The 17,735-nt window shown below is 32.5% G+C and overlaps 1 protein-coding gene and 1 non-coding gene across 2 annotated transcripts; both read left to right on the forward strand.

Moving 5' to 3' along the window:
• The first annotated feature begins 5,230 nt into the window (after positions 1-5,230).
• On the forward strand, positions 5,231-13,842 carry LOC100809061 (uncharacterized). The gene is given in 8 exon segments (XM_041010278.1): positions 5,231-5,493; positions 5,495-5,678; positions 7,184-7,338; positions 7,675-7,923; positions 11,969-12,103; positions 12,297-12,479; positions 12,635-12,796; positions 13,113-13,842. Coding segments are annotated over 8 exon segments (1,650 nt in total). The 5' UTR covers positions 5,231-5,331; the 3' UTR covers positions 13,533-13,842.
• Positions 10,098-10,191, forward strand: LOC112999840 (small nucleolar RNA snoR126). Its single transcript, XR_003265058.1, has one exon. It is a non-coding gene; the product is annotated as a small nucleolar RNA snoR126 (small nucleolar RNA).
• Positions 13,843-17,735: the final 3,893 nt, after the last annotated feature.

Raw genomic sequence — 17,735 nt, forward strand, 5'->3', positions numbered from 1 at the left:
ATTATAAAAATTGAGTGGTAAAATTTATAAAAATAAAACTTGAATAATAAAATTCGTAAAATAATGAAAGTTTGGTATTAAATTTTACAATTAAGCTTAAATAAATGAACCCTTAGTCCTTATACATAGTATTTTTAATTCAATCGAATTTAAATGGTTGGGACTAAAAACTAAAAAATGATTAAAAATGGTATGCATACATTGTATGTAGAGCAAAAGACAACCACCAAGCATGTAGAACAACAAGTGTATATGAGAAATTATTAGGTGGTCCATGATCATCATGTCATCAATGGTTTCGACGAATAATTATATAACACATTGATAACTTTATATTTTAAATTGATTAAGATCCCTTAAATAACACAATTAAATATACTTTTAATTTAGTCAAATATCTTCAATTGTTCATGTGTCACATGATTATTGGTCGGGATCACGGATGATTTGATGATCCTTGATCACCTAATAATTTTTCAGGATTATTCCAACTTATCTGGAGATCTTGAGTTTAAGTTGTGGGTATAGAGGGAAAAAATCTATGAATAAACACCAACTTAGTAGTTTTTTTTAAAAAAATTAATAAAAGGGCAGAGACTGGATGGAAAAAAAGCAATGAAAGTGGTAAACTAATGACTATTGAGCATTTTGGTCGAAGAAGTGGTTTGTAGAGGTTGGCCTTGAGTCTCTCAACAATGGCCATTTTGGTCGAAGAAGTGGTAAACTAATGGTAATACATAATATTTTTAAAAAGGATATGCAAGGTTCTACCTATTGTTGTGTTGCAACAATGAATGTCATTTTGGTGACAAAATGGTAGGTATTTGTTTAAAAATAAATAAATATTCCCAAATCATCTTATGCTTCAACCATATTCCTTTTCAACCTGACTCAAATTATACCTTGACATCAATGTTAGATATTTTTACGATAATGTTGCTGGATATTATCATTTAATCATAATCAAATAAATGGATTTATTTCTCTATACTATATCAGAAAAATAAAATATATCATTGAAAGAGTAAAAGGAGTATGAGAAAATAGCTTATGCACGGTCATCTTAATCACAAAATATCATATATAAAAAATTATTAATTTTTACGATAATTACCTTAAAAGTTATACCGATAGAGATTTCAACTCACTAAAAAAATATATTTGTTATAATATATTGCATTTTTTGAAATATTTTTTTTTATCTTTCTTGCATCATTCATTTATTGAGTACTTACCGTTTCTATTTTTATCTTATATGTCCTTTTATTAGCTTCCCTACAAAAGGTAATATGAATATGATAGGTAGTTTATAGTTTATACATAGAATCACGTGTTGAATAAAAAAATCTTCACCTTTGTGTTTGGCTTCACTTTTGTGTCACTCCTTTAGCTCAATTTTAGCATTTGTTTTGTCGGCAAAATTTGGCCCTTTCATTTAAGATATAAGAAGACATTATTTAAGAGAGAAGCTATTTTTGTTTCATTATTGTTAAATGGTGATAACATACTTAATTTCCAATAGAAATTTTGTTGCTTAATTAGTAAGGGGTTCTTCTCAAATCAAAAGTATTTATATATACACAAAGAATAAATAATCAAATTTGACCTTAAAAGTATGAGGTGCTAATAAATTAATCCTTAAAAAAAATATAAATTTAGTCCTAAAAATACAACTTATTATCAAATTGATTATTGAATATTATAACTTAATGATAAAATAGTTTCATAAATTTAACAATAAAATTAATTTTTATCACATTTTTTGCATATTCAATTACTATATATTTTTTTTTCATTTTTCAGGAACTAATTTGTTAACACCTCACACACCTTCAAGAATAAATTTAACTATTTATAGAAACTAGAATACGAATATAACTAATAACACAATACACATTTTTAAGGATATACATGTTTTAACTCCATTAATTTTGGTCAACATACATTTTTTTTCTTCCATTTGCTCACCAATGCATTTTTTAACTCCATTAATTCCTATTCATTTTCTTTAATGTTTTTTCTATCAATGCCTATTGTTTTTTGTCAACACACGTTTTCCTTAATGTTGGTCTACATATTTTCTTTAATGCCTATTGTTTTTTTTTTCACTTCATTGTTGCAAAAAATTATTTTCCAAACTACCCCCACCTACTTCCTTTCAAATATATATATAATAGGATGCTGAGTAGGTTAAAATAGCAAGAATCACAAACAAAATGTCAACTTTAATGCATATATCCCTTTTCTTTTTTCTTGTACTTTGTTTCAATAACTCACCTTTTGTTGATTCTCTTCCACCCATCCTTCATCCTATTGCTTTTCAACCTGACTCAAATTATCACCCCGACATCAACCTACTCTTCTTTTCCATGGTGAATAACATTGCTAATTACAATCATCAGCCATCAAGATTATTTTTTATTGGTAGTTTTCAATTTATTGAATATGAATTGGAACTCGGTGTTCCTTATGAAAAAATTACCAATTTTGAAGTCAAATCGGTTAGAATGATATGGAGGCCAAAATGTGCTAATTTTCATGTGTATGACCCCAAGACAGAAGGCAATCATCAACGTATCTATTGGTCAGTAAGAGAAGATGGTATATATCATAGTTGGGACAATGTAAATTGGGATAAAAGGACAGGCTGGGGAGTTTGTACATGGGCAATATCAGATTAAACAACACAGGGTCATGGGAAGCGCTATATCCAATGTAATTTATGAATTAATAATGGATGTGTTTAATGTTTATTTCTCTTTATCTTGAAATATAAAGATTAGATTCAAGAATTGCTAATAAAATCACTTTTTTTTTTTACTTTTGAAATTCATGAAATTTAGTTGGATCATTCTTGGGATGACAACTTGGGAAAGGACCTATGATCACAAGAGCTGCAGGTGTAATTGGAGATGGTATAAATGTAGGCACATTAGGAAATATTTACCAAGTTGTCATTCATCTTCAAATGAGTTGTTACCTTTCGTCTTCAAATGGCGGCAAAAAATGAACCACCATCATTTGTTGACACGTTATCTCCATTGACCACTAGCGATGCAAAGGATGGGAAGGAGGAAGGACAATGTTTATCTCTCAATGGTAACAAATAGTAATAAAAAATAAGTGCATGGTGAGTTAAAAAGGTAAAAAAAAAAAAAAACACACAATTTGATTACCTCTGATGTAGCTTAGTGTGTTCAACTCACATATGTCACATGAATTTTCCGTGCCATCAACATTAACAAGTATGACACATACTTAATGGTTGGACTATGTTGTAATATTTATACATTTATACACTAAATTAGTCATTTCGAATATATAATCTCTAAATTGATAAGAAATACATAATCTAGGATCTATATAATAAATAAGCTATTTATCCTAAATTTTAACCAATAATAAAATTTTTTTAAAGATGGTGTTGGAGAGAACCGGGCACAATATTTTGTTACTAACTATTGTAATTGGCAGGGTACCAATATGATTAATTAATTTTGAAGTTAGCAAGAGCATATTCGAGTTCACACAGATCCATGAATCATATTAAATAATATTGTAATTATCATTTTTCAATGGCCGATAAAAGTGCTTACAAAGTTTAACATATTCCTTGTCAACAAAAAACAGTTTAACACCATAATAGATAGGAAAATTTTCATAATATAATTAAATTATTACAAATAAAAAATAGATTTATTATATAAAAAATACGTATAGATCTAGGAGACACCTAGAAGTAAAACTTTGTGTATTTTTTTCTTTAAGAAGATAATCATATCCTCATCGTTGTATCTCAATGGATGAAAGTCAATTGGATGAAAAAAAAAAAAACAAAATGACTATGATTATCATTTTTAAATACATGAGCAATAACTTTTGTAAAAATATTCTTCTCATGGTCAATTTATTTAAAATTAAAAAGTGTTTCTAAAAATAGTGATTTTTTCACAAGTAGAAAGATAGAATTTACTTCTTAAAAGAAGAAAGAGACTGTTTTATTTTTTATGTAAAAAGAGTTAAAAAAAACACACATAAAAACTACTTATTTTATTTTAAAGAAAACATTTTTCAAGAAATAACTTTAAACAAAGACTTAATTTCAAATTTTACCACTCAAATTTCATTATTTTATAAGTTTTACCATTCAACTTTCATTATTTTACACATTTTATCACCTAAATTTTATTTTTATTGGAAATTTTACTACCCAAGTTTTAATTTTTTGCACATTTTACCATTACTAATGAACTTTTTTTTTACAAAACTAGGTGGTATTGTAAAACTATGTACCAAACTAGGTAATCTCTAAAATTATTTACTAAAGATAAATTATTTTAACTTTTGACATCAGTTGTAATTATAACCGATGTAGAAAAGTGACTTTTTACTTCAATTAACGTAAAATTTACTTTTTTTTACATTATTTATAATCACCACCGATGTTCAAAAATCTAGAAAATTGATTTTTTTTAGATTATTTTATTACCAACATGTTGGCAAAGTACATTTTTTAGGAAAGCATGATTATAAAATACATAAAAATCAAATTTTTGGATCGTAAAATTTGCAAAATGTTGAAAGTTGGATAATAAAATTTGTAAAAAAAAATTCAGTGATAAAATTTGCAAAATTATGAAAATTGGGTGGTAAAATTCACAAAAATAAAACTTGAATGATAAAATTCACGAAATAATGAAAGTTTGATAAAAAAATTTTACAATTAAACTTAAACAAATGAATCCTTATATATATAGTATTTTTAATTCAATCAAATTTAAAATGGTTGGGACTAAAAACTAAAAAATGATTAAAAATGGTATGTAGAGCAAAAGACAACCACCAAACATGTAGATCAACAAGTATGTATGAGAAATTATTAGGTGATTTATGATAATCTCCATGATTTCAACAAATAATTATATGATACGTAGATAATTTTATATTTTAAATTGATTAAGATTTCTTAAATAACATAATTAAATATATTTTCAATTTAATAAATATATTTTTGATTGTTTACATGTCATATCATTATTGGTCTGGTGGATGATTTGATGATTTTGGACTACCTAATAATTTTTTCAGGATTATTCAACTTATCTAGACAGATCTTGAGTTTAAGTTGTGGGTATGGAGAAGAAAAAAATCTTTCTATGGATAAAAAGTTTATACAATTGTAAACACCAACTTAGTATTTTTTTAAAAAATAAATAAATAAAGGGTGGAGACCGGATTGAAAAAAAGCAGTCAAAGTGATAACTAATGGGGACTGAGCATTTTGATCGAAGAAATGGTTTGTAGAGGTTGTTGGCCTTGAGTCTCTCAACAATGGCCATGTTGCTACAAACGCATTACCCTCTCGGTCTACACTCACCGCGTTACCCTTATCTTTTCCCAAACCCTTATTATCATTCATTTCTCATTATCCCCACCAAACCCCTACCGCGATTCAATGCCGCAGTTGCATTATCCGGTCACCGGACTCTGTCGCCACCCCCAGCCTTCGCTTCCGACCGCCACGCGCTTCCGGAACCAGCCCCTTCCCCTCAAGGTTTTTACGCGCGTCGCCGTCTCCACCGTGCTGTTTCTCTGCTTCGGCGTTCGCATGTGCTTGGCCTCTTCGCCGCCGGCGGCGGCGGCTCTACCCACGGTTCAGGATGAGCAAACTGTTCAAGGTTTCCAAGAAGCCCAACATTCTCTATTCTCTGATATGTTATTGTTAGTGTTGTTGTTAATTATAATAGTTGAATTCGGTGGTTTCTGGTGTGGTTTTTAGTTTTTGTCACTAATTTTGGTAAACGTTGATTTTTTTTTTAGTTTTTAATTTCTCCTAATAATTACGAAAAATGTCCCTGTGACAGTCTGATTTTGTATATTTTTGTAGTTATTCATAAAAAAAACAAGGCATCTGAAAATATTTAGATAACAAAAGGGTAACGCTTAGGTTCCTTGATGTTAGATGAATTTATACATTTTTAGGTTAAACTAGGATATCTCTTAGCTGACAGCTAGTAGATGCTAATCCCTTGAGGTACTGAGATACATTTGAGTAACTAACTTTTCCCAATATATGCTCTTCCATACACATAACCTGGGATCAAACATTTGATCACGTGTTTAAGTGGCATAATTATCTGTCAATCATACCTCACCAACTGATAGCAACCCGAATCCACCTACAAGTGCAGACAACACAGAGGCCCAAGGTAGCAGCAATAGCAGGCACAAACGGAATGCCAGTAAACCAGCATATCTCAAAGACTACGTGTAATTGGCACCTAGCACTATCAGCATAGTTGGTGATTGTTTAGCAAAAGGACAAAGTTTGTTATTAGTGGGGTAGATGGTTAGTAGTGCTGTAGTGGAGTGCAATTTCTGTTAGTAGTAAATTGGTGCGTGTGTATTTGATTCTCAGTAGCCTATACAATCATGATCAGCATCAATAATAAATCAAGAGAAATATTTCAGTAACATTACCTATTATAGTAGGAGGCTACCTTGACCTTGAATCCAAGGCATTTATCCGCAATTCATTTTCCCTCTGCTCCTATCACCAACACACCATGTTAGTCGCTAGAATTATATTGAACTTGAATAAGGAACAGTTTCACCAAAACATTAATGCAGAATTTCTTCCCTTAAGTATGCGGTATTGTTAGATTATGTATGCAAAACTATTGATGAGGATTACTTAATAAGTTTAATTGTTTGATTTTTTATTGAAATTAAATCCTACAGACTTTGCTTACTGAAGGGGTAAAGAAAGTCTATTATTTCCTCAAAAAAATTTGCTGCCTCAGGAAGGACACTAGGAACCTAGAGTAGAATGAAAAATTGAACAAAAGATGGGGAGGATTTTGGGGTGTTTTGTTTCTTTAATTTCTTCTTTCCTTGCTTGTATATTTTCATATTTTAATTCTGTCATTTACCTTAACAATTTAAAATTTGTTTTAGCTACCGCCATTTAGTAAGGAAGTTGAAGTTGATGTTACAAAATTTATTATGGATCTCCATAATTCTATCTGGTAATCAAATGTACATAGCGCTTGCTACCCATCAGTTGTTTTGACTGTTTTAGCATAGGTTGAGAGAAGTCATAATGATAAGCACCTACTTAGTTTATGCATGTATACACACATAATTATCCATGATGTTGTGATTTGTGGTTTAATGTTCACAGATGATCAGGATGGAAGAAAACAAGACAACAAAGAAACTGTAGTAGATAAGGAATTAGAGGAAGCTTTTAATGCCTGGAAATCTAAAACATTTGCATTGACTGTTCCTCTGAAAGTTGTTGCTCTGCGTGGTTCCATACCTCCTTCATGGATCAAGGTCTGTAACATATATTCCTTAACCTGTTTTCTGTGATTAATTAACATGTTCTATTATTGTTTGTACTGTATTTTCTCTCTGTGCCGGTTCCTGGGAATGGTCTTTCTGTATTCTTCCCAATCTGGATGTGTATTGTTTGCTCAAAAGTTCTCTGAAATCCTAATATTGTGTCCTGTTATTAACTCTTTTCTTGCATCAATTAGCAGTTCATACTGTAGCTTCCTTTGAATCTTCCATGTCATTTTAAGCAACTTATAGTTGCTAAAATAATTTAATCTAGATTTGCAGTAACTTATGTTATAGTTTGTCATGTTAATTTTTTTTTTTCATTTTTAGGACTTCATAAATTCTCAAGGGAGGAGAATGAAGTTTAACGTCAAGTATTATGCAAGTCTTGAGAACATGTTTTCTGATCCATCTATTCCTTTTACTAAAGGAAAAATTGGCCCAGCATCTGCTTTGGCAGCTGATATTGTTGGTATTGGCGATTCATGGCTCAAATTTGCTATTAACAAAGGTATAATTGAGCCAATAAGAGATGTAGAAGATCAGGAGTGGTTTAAAAGCTTAGATGACAAATGGAAGGTAACCCTATATTTTGTATTTCTTCTCCTTTGGACTTGTCTCTCAATATTGGTTGCATGCTTCTTTTATAACAAAAGAATTGATTTCATGAACTTAGTTCAGCTTAAATTTGAAATATGTATATCTTTATTTTGAAAACCATATAGGGGCAAACCAAGACATCATAGTTGTCTGAATGCTTCTGTGTGTTCACTTGGCTATGTGACATGCTTGTATGCATGCCCATTTATATCTGCATACTTCTATGCTTGTGCTAAACTGATAGAACTTGTATCACAGTAGATTTTTTTGAGTTCCTTATATATCAGAGACAGTTCCTACATACCTTATTTTAAGAGAGAGACTGTTAGGCCAGGAACTGCAGAAATTGAAAGTGGGCTTGAGATTGAATGACCCAAGAGTCTTGGAAGTTTACAATAGAAGGGATAAGGGAGTAATGAAAAAGAGGGGGGGGGGGGGGGTTGGTTGGTTAGGAAACTGTACCAAAAAAGGATGCACAATACTACCACATAGAAGCGTTGTTGGGATGAAGTTATATTGCATGTTCGGGAAAGAAAAGGGAAGTTTTGACAGTGTCGTGGTTAAGCTTAGTCCTGTGAGGATAGCTTCCATAGCTACTTTTGGGGTTATTCCTGTGTATTCTGTTGCTCCATTCAGCCAACAGTTCCTTTTTCCATTTGAATTCAATGAAATTCAGTGGCTTTTCTATCTTAATTTAATCATATCTTTCTTCTATTTAATGATCTAACAAGGTGAGAGAGAGAGATCTTAACCGAAAGATTGTAACTCTAGACTCTAAAGGGGGATAAGGCTTTGTTCTTGTTGTTTTCTTTCTTTTGTTTTTTAGTTTATTTTTTTCCAAATAAAAAGTAATTTTGGGATATAAGGTGGAAACCTAAATGTGAACTTGGGTTAAGAGAAAACACTTGAAGTTCTAAGGAAATGTAAAAGTGAAATGGAGTATAGGTAATCTTGGACAGTGAAGTACCACTATTATCTGTAGTTATATACTTATTGACAGCTATTTGTCTGAACCTCAATAGCCATGATATTTCTTGTTAGCAACCTGAATATTAATCAGAGTGAGCTCTTGCTTACATGGTACAGTGCTATCACTACACCAGCTTTTTATTCCAAAAACATAATATCACCCAATAATGGTTTGAACCTCAGATAGTGGCACGTAGCGGCTGGCCCAAAACTGCTATAGCATGATAGAGCATAGCGTTATAGCCACTATTCTGAAATTTTTTATAGTCTATAGTTTATATAATGTATAATATATATACATATAAATTCTCAAAAATGATAAAAAAAATACTCAAAATTCATGACATTCATAATTAACAATAAGAAGTTATGTCAAGGGAGTCTAGTTCAATTGGTTGGACAGGGTGTGAGTTATTGTAAACCCTTGACATTGCCTTCGATTCTTACGAATAAAAAAAACAATAAGTTATAGGTGTCTTAAATAAAACATACAAGTAAAGATGAAGACTAGCATGAACCACTTGTGTAAGTGGTTTATTTGGACCACATTTGTAGACCGTCAGATTTATCTCACTCACACAGCCATATGATGCACCCTCTCCACTAGATTTTTTTTTCTTCTTTCTCCCTCTTCTTGCTCCATTCAGTTTTTCGACCTGCACCAGTAAAAAAACATGCCACTGCTCACTGGAGGCGATTTCCGGCGGCAGCGATCTTCCCTCCCTCCCTCTTTTTTCCCTCTCTGCATGAATTTCAACTGTGTTTTCCTTCCCCCGTCTCTCACAACGTCTTTTCCTGGTCCCACTTAAATCCCTACCCTGCCGATTCTAATTTAATCGAAAACGAAGTCAAACAAAATAGATCACACAAAAATTTGAAGTTTCTAGAATTGACATGAAAGCAAGGACGAACGACTTCCCTTTGCCTTCGCTGTAGGCAATGATTTGGAGGTTGTTGGTCAGGGGACCGATTAAGTTTGTCAATACGAGCAGAGAGGACTCTTAACTCCTTCAAAACAAAGTCAATGTGTGTGACCAGATCCTGTCTTATTTCTTGCAAATCTTTTGCCAATTCTGACTGTTGCATGCCCACATTTTTTATTAAATTAATTTTTCATTTTAAAACTGGGTTCTTCTAATGCTGATTTTGTTGTTGACTTGTTTTTAAAATTATATAATGACCAAGGGCTGTGATGACCGAGAACATTTCTTGATTCTGATGAGGACCAAAGCAAGTTGTTTGCTCTATGATGACAGTGTTTGTGCATGTCTGAGCCTACCATTTCCGTTCAACTTATGTTTAATTGTTAGAACTCAGAACAATAATTTCTTTGCTATAAACAATTCGACTTCACCACACCAAAAAAAATCAACTTCACTTAGCTCTTGAAATTCTTTTCTGATTTTTCATCAGCAATGCACTGTAAGCTGATTGATACGGTGCATCCCTTCTACAAGGAGAAGACAATTGAAAAACAAATTTAAAAAATTTGACAAATCCAGTATTATGTATTTATGATAAATATTTGTTTGTTAAGTTGCAGTTCTAAGAATGTTATGGCAACAGTTTAATCACATAATAGTTTGAGATTTTTTTCTTCTTCTTAATTCTACTTTTTGGTAAATCAATGACGTCATATCAGAAAAATCAACTTCAAATTCAAGATCGATTTATGTGGATAAGGAAGGTACGATGCTTGTTGGTAGAGGGTTGAGCAAGTGGTTAACTTTAAACTGCTGAACTGGACGCAGAATGACATGCATTTCGAACTTCATTTTCACTAATAGGAATTGAATTTGAAAATTCTGCATTTCTTGATTAAATGAACAGTCTTTACTGCATATATGAGTTTTTAATCTCATAACAAAGTCACTCTTTGTTGGGGGAAAGCTGCGCCACCGTGGTGGGGTAGGCATGGTCCACGTAGACCGGCCTAAAGTCTCATGATGACAGCAGATCTGTTGGTGTAGAGAATGGAGTTGGATAAATTTATACTAAAAATCTAAATTAATTACTATTTTTTTTTAATAAAAAAGCCCAATTAATTATTTTACAAAAATTTATTAATGTAAATTTCTTCGAAGTACAACTTAATATTTAATTTGCTTTTTCAATTCTTTTTGAGAATATGCTTTTTCAAATTTTATACAACGCTGTTTATAGATTCATACACTCAAAACTAGAAGTTGATTGAAGACTAACAAATAATAACAAGAACAAAGTTCAGACGAGAGAAACAAAAAAATATATATGAAGAATAGTAGTTAAAAAAGTACTTGTTAGTATGTCTCAAAATTCAAGTGGTTCCTTACTTGGTATTCATAAACTTATCTTATAGACAAAGGTTAATTATAAATAGTAGTACCATTTAATTCTTCAAATCAATTATTACAAAATCAATATAAAAGAAAGGATAATAAAGTTATTTGATCACAAATATAAATATTTATAATTTTTAAAATAAATTATAAAAGGAAGAAATATAACTATTTCTACAATGAAGACCATAAAAAGAAAAATAGGATTTATAAAAAAAAATAGTATATTTTTCTTAAAAGAGAAAATATGTCATTATTTTCACAATGAATACTATAAAAAGGGAAAAATATTTTATCAAAAAATAAAATAAAATAGATAATTAATACTTAAATATTATTATTTTCTACAATCAAACTCTTTAAATAAATATAATTAGTTTATTATTAAAATATTATACATTGTACATACTAAAAAAATTAGATTTAAAAAAACCATGGCCCCCATCCACACTATGCACGTCTGCCCCTGTAATTTGTTATTATCCTTTTGTAACGTTTCTTGATAGTCATCATAGTAAAAACCTGGTCTATTGATTCATGTTGCATATCCCTTAGGTTAATTCTTGCATATACAATGTTTAGTTAGTTGTGATTATTTTGGAAAGTTCTGGTATATACATCTTCTTGATTTGTGGTGCATTTGCCTGGGTTTATAGTGTATACAATGTTAAGTTGATTATTATCCTTTTTGGATTATCTCTTGATAGCATATGGTACACGCTCTAACAAAGTTCCAGGTATACCTACGCAGGAACTGTGAGGGAGAAATAGATCCTAAAGGTGATATATGGGCTTCTCCATATCGATGGGGCTGCATGGTAATAGCATACAAGACAAATAAATTTCAAAAGCATAAGTTGGCTCCTGTAGAGGTAGGTTGTTTTTAGTAGACACTGTAAAACCCTTATGCTGTGTTTGTTTGAGGGAGGGGGAGAGTAATAATGTTGGTTTTATGTGGATGCCTTGTACACTATACTTTAATTCAAATATTTTTCTTCTATTTTCATCCTCTAAACCAAACACAACATTATAGTGTTTATGAGAGCATGTGAACTGAAATTGCAGGACTGGGCAGATCTGTGGCGTCCTGATCTTGCAGGGAGGATCTTGATGGTTGATTCTCCAAGAGAAGTTGTTGGTGCAGTTTTGAAATATATGGGAGCTTCCTACAATACAAATGACATCAACGCAGAAGTTAATGGTGGGAGAGATGTTGTTAAACATAATTTGGCTTTGCTAGCAAAACAGGTATTGTTACTGGATGATGTCTCAACTGATGCTGTTGTTTTTTTATTGAAATAGAGGTGGGAAGCCTTCTACAATTCAATACTTGACAGAATATTTTTCATTTTTGTTTTCCAAACAATAATTTAAGATGCTATTCATTTTATATGTATTTGTAGGTTCGACTCTTTGATAGTTCAAACTATTTAAAAGCTTTTGGGGTTGGAGATGCGTGGGTAGCTGTTGGATGGAGTAGTGATATTATTCCTGCTGCTAAACGCATGTCTAATGTCGCCGTTGTTGTTCCAAAGTCCGGAGTGAGTTTATGGGCAGATCTTTGGGTATTACTCTTACTGTTATCTTGCTTTTTAGGGTTTGATATCTGTTTTTTGTTTTGAAAGGCAAGGGTTTGATATCTGTTAGATTAATGGTTATAAGAAATTATTACGTAGAATGATATAATATAGTATCTGGAAACTGGTAGTGGCACCCTTGCAATACTGCAATAGAAAATTGTATATAAGCTATCAAATGGGATTCAGATACACCTATTTAATGATGGTTGTGTTCAATTTACAAATAAATTAGTCGAGAATTTTATTTCCTTAGACACTAGGCAGTATTGACTTTTTTTCACCTTTGTTTTTGTTTTCCCAGGCAATTCCTGCTGCCTCTAGGATTCAAACAAATCGGATTGGTGGACGCATCAGGGGACCATCACCATTGATCCATCAGTGGATAGAGTTTTGTCTGCAATCTGCAAGAGCACTCCCCTTTAAGCAGGAGGTGATCCCAGGTGCCTCTCCCTCTCATCTTCAAGGTCATTCAGCCAATGTGCCTGTGGAGTTAACCAAGGGTGGGCCGAGGATAAATGGCAACCTAGTTGATGGAGCACCTCCACCAGACATCTTAGAAAGGTGTGAGTTTCTAGAGCCATTATCTAATTCAACATTGTCAGATTACCACTGGTTGCTTACCTCTATCCAGGAACCTGGCCATGGATTGATACACAAAATGTATCAGAATATCATATCAGTGGTCAAATTTTCTGGATGGTTTAATTCAAAGCTTACTTGAGTCACTAAGTTGTGGAATACATATCAAGGATCCGGGGCTAATAATTTGATTGACCAGAAACTTGAAAAGTTTACTGATATAGTTTACACTCATGGAGGTCCATTTTCTAGATTACAAGGTGTAGAGAAGAGGCTGTCGTTTAAGCCACAACAGTGTTGATTCTGCATATGGTTAAAAGCAACGACTTTTCTGTAAAATGCATCTGATAAAAGGCTATTTACGTACAATTACGACAAGTTTGTTCATTTTTTTTTAACTTAGTGCTTGTCTTTATGAAGGAAATTATTAGTACAAATCAACATTAAGAGGCTGTTTGGTTCAAAGGAGGGAAGGGAAGGGAAGGAAGGGATTTTGATTAAACATATTGTTTGGTTGAGAGGAGGGCTGGAGAAGGGAGGTAGTCCTTAAAGTATTTGGTCATTTTATGTTTTTGAAATATATCATTTGGAACATTTTTTTAATTTTCTGTTTGAAACATTAATGTTTTATTAATATTTAAATTTTAAAATAATTAATTTAACATAGTGATGGTTTAAATTGCCACTATCTTTATGTTTTATTTTAAAAATAAACCAAAATCATCTCCTCCAATCTAATATCCACAACCACCATCCAAACACGTAACCTCTATAACCACTAACACTACCGTCCAGATTTGTCCATTCTGCATCAACCTACCCACCACATCACCAACCACCAAGCCATCATCAACAAATTGCCCAGATTGACAACCTCCACCACCAAACAACATCCCATAATCACACTGCTACCCACCTTCTTTGACCTTCGCTCTTCTCCTTCCTTTGGTTTCTCATGTCGTCTCCCTCACTTTGCCTGATGGTGTTGTCATGGACCATCGTATGTCGTCGTTTGTGGTAAATTTGAAGCATGAGACGCATATCTTAATCGAGTTTTCAAGTTATAGATCTAGGAATGATTGCATGGAAACTCACCATCGTGTCGTTTCTCTTGCATGCACACTTGTTTCTCCTTTTGCACACATGCAACAATGTTACTTCTCCCTCAACTTCTTTTTGGGGTTTGTTGCAACTAGATCAGGGTAGAAAAACATTACTCTCTCTGTAGATCTGGAAGTCAAATTTGGAGATGAAGGGAAAATAAAAAAGAAAGTTGCGGGCTTGGAATACAACGAGTCTCAATTAGATTTGTTGCAGACTTGGAAAATAACATTGAATCCTATAGGTTAGAATATCATGAGTGTGATTGGGGGATTGTATTGGCTGTGGGTTTTGGATTCAGTGAGTGAATAAGAGGAGGGAGAAGGTGGGTTGGCTATAGAGGTTCATAATTTTTTAATTAAAATACTCAAGAAAAAATATGTGAAGGAAATATTGCTTCTCTCTTAGCATACTCGGTTGAGAGGTTCCATTAAATAAGGAAAAAGATAAGTACAACAGGTAAAGTAGAGGTGCAGACTAAGGCACCCTGCAATTCGACTACAACAGGAGAAAGAGAAAAATACAACATAAAAGATAATACAACCAAAACATATAAAAGTATACAAGTAATAATTCAACACTCCCCTTTAAGTTGGAGCATATAATATAAATTATATGCTCCAAGCTTGGAACATATAAAATTCAATACAAGGCCCTCTCAAGGATTTAGTCAAAACATATGCAAGTTGATTGTTTGAACTAACAAACTCGGTAGAAATCTAATTGGACAGTAGCTTTCCCTCATAAAATGACAATCAATTTTTATGTGCTTAGTTTTATCATGAAACACTTGATTAGAAGCAATATGAAAGTTTGTCTGGTTATCACAATACAATTTCATTGGCTAAATTTCATAGAATTGTAGTTCTTGAAGGAGATGTTTGATCCACACCGACTCACATGTGGTTGTGGCCATGGTCCTATATTCGGCTTTTGCACTACATTGAGCAACATTAAACTGTTTCTTACTCTTCCTAGAGATAAGATTTCCACCAATGGAGACACTATCTTGTGTTAAAGAGTCTATCTATAGGAGAACCTGTGCAATCAAAATCACAATACCCAAAGATTTGGGCATCTCATTTATCTTCATGATATAACTAGGAATCCAAGTTACAACATTCCAGTGATCAACATGAGGAGGTTGCATAAACTAATTAGCAACCCCAACTGCAAATGAGATATTAGGTCTGGTGATTGCGAGATAGATGAGCTTCTCAACTAGTCTTCTATATCTTTCTAGATTTGAAAATGGTTCACCCTATTCTGCTATGAACTTTTGATTTGGATTCATAGGACTATCAATGGGTCAACAATCAATCATGTCGGTCTCTTCTAAAATGTACAAATCATACCTTCTTTGTGAAATGACAATGTTCCTTTAGGATTGAGTCACCTATATACCAAGGAAGTATTTCAAGTTGACCAAGATCCTTTGTTTGAAAGGGAGTGAACAAGTGTCATTTCAATTGGGAGATTTTTTAGTGTATCATTTTCTATAATAAACATATCATCAACGTAAACAACAAGATATGCACACTTCCTAGAAGAGGTGTGACAATAAAAAATAGAGTGATTCATTTTACTGTGTTTCATCCCAAAACATTGCACATGACTAAACTTCCCAAACCAATCTTGGAGACTATTTAAGTCCATAGAAAGAACGTTTAAGTCTGCAAACTAGACCAGATTGCCCCTGAGCAACAAACCTAGGAGGTTGCTCCATGTAAATCTCTTTTTCTAAATCACCATGAAGAAAGTCATTTTTTTATGTCTAATTGATGAAGTGGCCAATGACAGATAGCAACCATGGCAAGAAAAAAACAAACAATGGTGATCTTATCCACTGGAGAGAAGGTATCGCAATAATCAAGATCGTAGATCTGAGTGTAGCCTTTAGCCACTAAACGAGACTTAAGACAATCAAATTCACCATTAGGACCAACCTCAATAACTTAGACCCATCTACAACCAACTGCCTTCTTTCCTGAGGAAGACAAACCAATTCATATGTACCACTATGTTTAATAGTATGCATTTCATAAATCAAGGCTTGTTGCCATCCAGGGTGAACAAGTGTTTCATACATATTTTTAGGAATTGTAAGAGATGACACGAAGGAGATAAAAGCAAAATATGAAGAAGATAAACGATGATAACTAACAACATTATAAATAGGATGAGGATTACAGGTAGACCAAATACATTTCCTAAGAGCAATGGGCCAACCTGTGTTGTTATCAAAAGGAGAAGATGGAGAAGGATCCATAGTAGGAATGATTAAGGAGGAACATGAACTAGAAGAATCTTCTTGTTGAACAATGTTAGCTCTCTATGTTCTGTTATGCTCTATAATGAGATGAGGTGAAGGCAACTCAGGTGGACTGTTGGTTGGAAAGTGAAACTGACTACTTGTTGGATTAAGGTCCTCACAATTAAGAGAAACCATTAGACTAAAGGATATGATAGGTAAGACTCATTGGACAAAATTAGGATCTTGCATGGAAGAAGAGAAAAAATAAGTCTCTTTAAAGGTAACATCCATAGACACATAATGTCTTTTAGTGATTGGAGAGTAGCATTTGTACCCCTTTTAAAGATGAGAATACCTAAGAAACACACATTTGACAACCCTAGCAAATTTTTTATGAAGACCTGGATAGACATCATGCCCAAAACATGTGCAACAAAAAATCATAGGAGAAACATGATATAAAGGTTCCTTGAGAAAAATGATTGAATAAGGAATCATGTTATTAAGAGATGAAGATGACATTCTGTTTAAAGTAAATGAGAACTGCATCCCCCAATGATGAACAAGAATACTTGCATTTAACAATAAGGTATGTGCAGTTTCAACTAAGTGTCTATTTTTTCTTTCAACTATGTCATTTTGTTGTGGTGTATGTGAACATGTAGACTAATGTAAAATTCCATGTGAAGATAAGAATGAAGAGATATTTCAAGAGAAATATTCTTTGGCATAGTCACTACGAAGAATTTTAATGACTTTTCCAAATTGATTCTTGATCTCATTAAAAAAGGACATGACAATAGACAAAAGTTCAAATTTGTCTTTAATTAAATAAACCCAAATACATCTAGAGTATTCATCAATAAAGGTATCAAAATATCTAAATCCAAAAGATGTTACACGGCTTGGTCCCCAAATATCTCAACTAATGGTAAAGAAAATTGAGTCACATCTTTTTTTAGTTTGCCTAGGAAAAGAAGATTGGACAAC

The sequence above is a fragment of the Glycine max genome, chromosome 16 (assembly GCF_000004515.6).
Source record: "Glycine max cultivar Williams 82 chromosome 16, Glycine_max_v4.0, whole genome shotgun sequence".
In the NCBI taxonomy this organism is placed as follows: domain Eukaryota; kingdom Viridiplantae; phylum Streptophyta; class Magnoliopsida; order Fabales; family Fabaceae; genus Glycine; species Glycine max.